The 6,434-nt window shown below is 37.2% G+C and overlaps 1 protein-coding gene across 1 annotated transcript; it reads left to right on the forward strand.

Annotated features, from left to right (window-relative positions):
* The first annotated feature begins 463 nt into the window (after positions 1-463).
* LOC116732922 (calcium-independent phospholipase A2-gamma-like) lies at positions 464-6,333 on the forward strand. Its single transcript, XM_032583563.1, has 8 exons — positions 464-1,626; positions 2,435-2,587; positions 2,679-2,836; positions 3,974-4,068; positions 4,180-4,351; positions 4,462-4,519; positions 4,621-4,815; positions 5,758-6,333. Exons 1-8 carry the CDS (start codon positions 496-498, stop codon positions 6,214-6,216), a joined length of 2,421 nt encoding a protein of 806 aa, XP_032439454.1. The 5' UTR covers positions 464-495; the 3' UTR covers positions 6,217-6,333.
* Positions 6,334-6,434: the final 101 nt, after the last annotated feature.

Raw genomic sequence — 6,434 nt, forward strand, 5'->3', positions numbered from 1 at the left:
TCAAATTGCTTACTTTGACTATTTCTTTGCAAATGACATATGCATAATCAAGGTCAAGGTTGTATATTCTGTTTACCTGCTTTCACAGATGTTTTGAACAATCAAGCTTGGGATAATATTCCCATTAAGCAGTTCTAGGAAACAAGCTAGAGCAGAACATGTTGCCGAATGCCAAATAAAGGTTACCCTTTTCTAATTTTGGGGGAAAAGACAACTGACTAAATTTTTACCTTCACTTCACTTTGGTTTCTCAGTAAAGTGCATTTTTTTGCAAGGCACTGTGTGTAAATCAAACATTTGTAATATATATATATATTTATATATGTACATGTCACTGTGCATGATGTACTGTAGGTCTTAATTGGTCAATGATTGATCAGTTGGATTCATTAAGATTGTGTTATGGATTTTTTTCTAGGTTGCAGTTGATTATGTTGCAACAGAGAAGAGGTGTCCACAACAAGTCTGGGAGCTGCATACCACATTGAGTCAAGAATGGGTCAACCATTTTGCCCTGTCTTATGCTCAGGTGTCGCTAAGAGGACTTTAATATCATGCAGGAATATGTACACAATGATCTGTCTCAAAAGAGACCAATCCCTTTTTAGACTGGCACTTTGTCCAAACTCATTCAGGCTTTATACATTTAATAGCAGTGCAAAGCTCTTTACAAGTTATGCTTCAATCTTCTTTAATCTCCGTTATCTGTGTTTTTATTCATTTACTAATAAGGAGGCATTTAAAACCAAAGCTCCAGTTGGGATTTTTAATGCACCCGTACTGAAAAGTCACCCACTGTCCAGACACTTTAACATTTACCTTAAGAGGAGACATGTTGTTGGGTTTGCTGAAAATGGCAGTTTTGTTGCAACAGTTCCTGAATATCAGTACCAGTCACAAAAGCGCAGGTTTAGTCAGTGGTCAGCTGCAACTCAAAAAAAACCAGGAGGTAGCAGCCCAGCACAGTCTTCGAAATCCAAAGAGAAACAGAAAGAGCCAGAGACTGTTGCCTCCAGCGATGACAAGTCTGAACTGGATTTATTTCACATCAGCTCTTTGGCTACAGTATTTGGGGAGACCTTCGATTATGTTGCCAAACATGTCAACTCAGTGTTCTCTTCGGATGAGACAGGTAAAAAGAAAGACCTATCATCTATGTCCCGGAGGGTGAAGAAGAAGAAAAAAATCCCAGACTCTGGTGAAAAGCCTCAAGTTAAACAACATATACAACAGACAACAATGGAACACAAAAATGACTCCAACACCTCTGAGGAATTATTCCCTCACACTGCGGAACACATCAATAAATACTTTGGCGCCAGCGATGATGTAGATGAAGCTCACAGTGACAAAGAACTTCCTGTCTCAACAAAACCTACCTCAAAAGCTGCGAGCTTGGAAGACAGTTATTCTCAGACATCAACTCATATCAATCAGTATTTTAGATCACAAAGTGAACAGAAGGACCCTAATACAAAGATAGACCTGGCATCCTTACAGAAAACATCTTTGATGGACGTCTTTCGCCGTCCCACTGCTGCTGCTTCACGTTTCCTGAGGTCAATGTTTCAGGAGACTGAAGTCACTCCTGCTGTGGCTTTACAAGAGATCACAATAAATAATAGGGTGAGTTGATCTGACACATTTAATAGCGTTCATACCTGCTGAACTTGTTCACATTTTGTCACATTACAACCAGTAACCCTAATAAAATAGATAGAGTTTTGTGTAATAGACCAACTTTAATTATTTTGAAGAAGGATAAGGATAGTTTTAATCTGATGCCCTAAAAAAGGTTCAGGGCAATAATATAACTCAGAAGACATCTCACTAGTTAATTTAATTATATTTTACTTTTATCTGTACTGTGAATGGCTCAGAGGTTTGTTGAAGAATATTACAAACAGCATCATAACGACAAACAAACACATCAGAGATGGTTGGAGATAAATTTGTGGAGAAATCTAAAGCAGGATTAGGTTATAAAACAATACTGCAAGCTTTGAATATATATAATCTCTCAATCTATCATCCAGGAGTATGTATGATAACGTCCTCTCATTAGATGGGACCAGCAGTTCACTTTCATTACAGAATGGGCAAAAGAAATTCAGTCTCTTGATGTACTGGTAAAAAAAAAGAAAAGAAAAACACTCACTTCTAGCCTAAATAGCATCAATATGTGGTTTTGCACACTATTATTTTCAGATTTTTAATTTGTAAAATACAATCAGTTCACATATTTTCATATAGCTTCACTATCTCCAACCTGTGTTGGTGTATCACATTAATCCCCTTTAACACACATTGAAGTTTGTGTTTTTTACATGCTAATGTTTTAAAACTTTCAAGAGGTATTAAGATTTTATATGGTCTTTTGCCTCATATGAGTTTCTCAGACTTTTAAAGCTCTGCAAACGTTGTGTATTTTCAGTGTGTCTTGACCCGCAGACATGCAGAGGAGACCACGCTTAGGTTAATATTGAGACTAGGACAAGCCTCAACTCCAGACGCTATGACTGCCTGCATAGAAGTACTCAATGAACACCTTATCCGCTTCCCAGCATGCAAGTCTTTTATCTGGCAGGTCTTGTGAACATTTGTGTCAAAGAAAGGGTTACAAATGTTTAAAAAGCTTAAAATATATATAAAAATCCAAGATGCTTTTTGTTTCCCAGGGGACATCTATAGTCAACCTGTTGAGACTACGGCGAACTTACAAACACCATCAAGGACTGCAGGCCGCTATAAGAGAAGCCTTTGCTCTGATTGGTTATGTGGATCCAGTCAAAGGTCGTGGCATCAGAGTTCTCTCCATTGATGGTGGAGGTACTAGGTTAGTAAATATTGGAAACTTTACTGTTAATAAGTTATGGTGCACAAAGTAAATTAACTACAGTAATTGCTTTCTTTAACTAAATTCTGCAATATGGTGGTACCTGTTCGTATAGTATTATAGATCAGCTGTTTTCACTTAATCTTGGAGTAAATCAAAATAAAATTATGTGTCATATTATCCAAGACAGACATGTAGCAGAAAAAGTCAATTTTAAATGAATACTGAGGAAATACTAAGGACAAAAATAGGAATCAGTGAACATCAATGCTAGAACCAGCATCTTCAGCATATATTTCAATCTGATTAAGTCCTTATTTAGTGTCAGTTCACATTTGCTGTAATTTAAATGAACTTTACAACACAAGCACAAATAATTAATGTCTAATTATGTAGAATCCAAGTCAATCAAAATTCCATACAAATAGATCCAATCCATTCTACTAAAATATAGTCATATAGTTAGATTAAGACTTTAATGCATTATAGTCAAACTCAGAAGGTATTAAATGCTAATTGTTAGAAAATATGACCTTTTAAGGGAGCCGGTCAATTGATTTAAAGCTTAATTTAGCAATCCCTCATTCTGAGTAAGTATGTGACAAAGGTCTTTCCATAAATTATTCAGATGCTTCACTCCGCCTACAAGAGCTTTTCTTTATCAGTTTGTTTTCTGTATATCATAAAACACATATGTCCACAAAATTAATTTTTGTCAAACTCTTTAGTTTTATAATTTAATCAAACATGTATCTCAGTCAAGATTGTACTGAGAGACATTTGTTACAAATTAGACATGTTCTTCTAATGCATAATGCTGATTACAACAATCCAATTCTAGATACATTTGCAAAATTCAAACTTTGTATAACAATTATTCCAGTCATTTTTTTCTATTTTAAAATCACTTTTGAACCATGAAAAATGACTTTTTTTATATGACTACATTGTTTTTAGAAGTATTTCTACACTTTACAAAAACGAACGTCAATGTTTTGGGATTTTATGTAATAGTTCAAAACATGATAGAAAGTTTAAGGAGAAGGATACATGATTTTCAGTTTTTGTTTGGTTTTTAGGGGTTTTCGCAAATAAAAATTGGAAAACTGTAAATACTAATGTTCTTTCATTTCCCAGAGGTGTTGTACCTCTCCAGTTACTAAAGATACTAGAAGACGAGACCGGCAGAAAGATTTACCAGCTGTTTGACTATATCTGTGGAGTGAGCACAGGTAAAAACTAAAAAACAAGAAAGAAAACAAGCTAAGTCTGACATGTCAAGATATTTCTGTTTTAATCTATATCTGTGTCACTTTAAAGTCATTGCTTCTTTATGCTAAAAGGAGCCATCTTAGCTTTCATGTTGGGGCTGGCCCGTGTTTCTCTGGAGGAGTGTACTGAAATGTACCGTCAAATTGGAACCGAGGTTTTCAAGCAAAACCCGCTAGTTGGCACCGTGAACATGGGATGGAGTCATTCCTACTATGATACCGCAACCTGGGAGAAAATACTACAGTACGTACTCTGAAAAAATCTATTTATATGCATTAGAATGAAACTTAATGAACATTTACAATGAGATATAAGTTATACTCCCCACATGTTACCTATTTCACTTGAACAAGGGAGACGCTGGGTTCTGAGCTGCTTATTAAAACATCCAGAAACAAGTGCACTCCAAAGGTAAAGACAATATCTTCTTTCAAAATTGATGAGGTGTGATATTTAGGTTAAAGCTGGTCCACATTAAGCTTTGCAACGAAGGATTTGTTCCTATGTTTCAGGTTGCAGCTATCAGTGCAGTTGTGAACTGGGGCACAGGCCCTAAGGCCTTTGTGTTTCGCAACTACAGCCACAAACCAGGCTGCCCTAGCCGCTTTTCAGGAGGGTCAAGCCACAAGATGTGGGAGGCAGTGCGTGCATCATCAGCCGCACCTGGATACTTCCAGGAGTTTCTTTTGCAGAATGACATCCACCAGGTTATAAAGTTGTCTGCAATAAAACTATTAATGTAAAATATTCATCACCTAATCACAAACATGTCCCATAACCATGCATCCTTAAAATCATCTTAAATTCATGCATCCAAAATTAAATTAATTAAAAAACAATAATTTGATCTTTTTTTATATCAATCACAGGTATCAAATTTTGTCTTGGCAGGACTATTTATTTAGGACTATAAATAGACCAAGAGTAAAACTACTCTTTCTGTGTGTTTTTTTGTTTTTGTTTTTGTTTTCCTGGAACTTTATGTCAGGAAAAAGTTTGGGACACATGCAGACATCTTCATTGCATTCTGTGACTCTATGCGATTGAGGCTACCGATAACTAGCTGCTGATATATTTTTGCTTTTTAGCGAGCTAACCAGCTTTGTTGCATCTATTATGGTTAAGTGCAACTTTATCATCGGTTGGCTGGATGATGTTCGTCTTCACTTCTGTTGTTAACATGTATGATTCTACATATAGGCTGTGCAAAAATGTTTGGCACTACAGGGTTTAAGACTATTGAGAGCCATACAGAGTATGAGAAAACTGCTGCCAAGAGTCGCAAAAGACCACAGAAATGTCACAGTTTTGATCCACATACATTGCTAAATCTTCCCAGAAAACAGTCGGCGGGACTGCTACTATTAGCACTGATCTAAGAGCAGAATTTGTTGTGCACAAACTCTGAAGTCGGAGGTTTAATGGATTTTAAGCCGCATAAAATGTAGTGAGGAATTGCTGAGCAGTTTCTTTTTTTGTAGTTTGTCATTGCTATAGCAATGAGTGATAAACATATTGACATGTAATATCTATGCAACAGTGAGTTAGGTGATATCTGAGCTAGAATGTTGGATTGACTTCCTTTGGCTCTTGTAAACTGTACAGCATGTGTGTGGAATTAAATCTGAATCTGTGCTCTGTCGCTGCAGGACGGAGGAATCATCATGAACAATCCCTGCACCTTGGCGGTCCACGAGAGCCGGTTGATGTGGCCCAACACACCCTTTCAGTGCGTGCTGTCCCTTGGCACTGGACGCTATGACGATGTCAAGAGGAGCCCTTCCACCTTCACGAGCCTTCGAGCCAATATCAATAACCTGATCTTCAGCGCCACCGACACTGAAGGGGTCCACACCCTCTTGGGCGATTTGCTGCCCCCAGATGTCTACTTCCGCTTCAACCCCATGATGAATGCTGACGTGTCCTTGGATGAGAATCATCCTGAGACACTGGATAAGCTTGTGACGGATACCCAGGACTACCTGAACATAAATCGGTCCAAAGTAGCTAAGCTGTGTTTAGTTCTAAGCACACAGCGCTCATCTATGAACCAAGCCAAGGACTGGATTAGTCAGAGGACTTGGGAAATAAAGAAGACGCTGATATGATTTGGTGAGCTGCAGCTTTTCTACATGTCAGTTTGTGCATTGCTGTGAAGCACATTTACAAATGCTACAGAAAAATAGCAAAAGAATGTATGGAATAAATAAAAAGAATAAATACAACAGATTTTATGTTTTTGACACTTGTTTGTACAATGTCAAGAAATTTATTTCACAGAACTTCTTGAGTTGTGCTCAGTTTAGACGAACTATCAAAGAAACAA

This window comes from Xiphophorus hellerii, chromosome 1 (genome assembly GCF_003331165.1).
Source record: "Xiphophorus hellerii strain 12219 chromosome 1, Xiphophorus_hellerii-4.1, whole genome shotgun sequence".
NCBI lineage: Eukaryota > Metazoa > Chordata > Actinopteri > Cyprinodontiformes > Poeciliidae > Xiphophorus > Xiphophorus hellerii.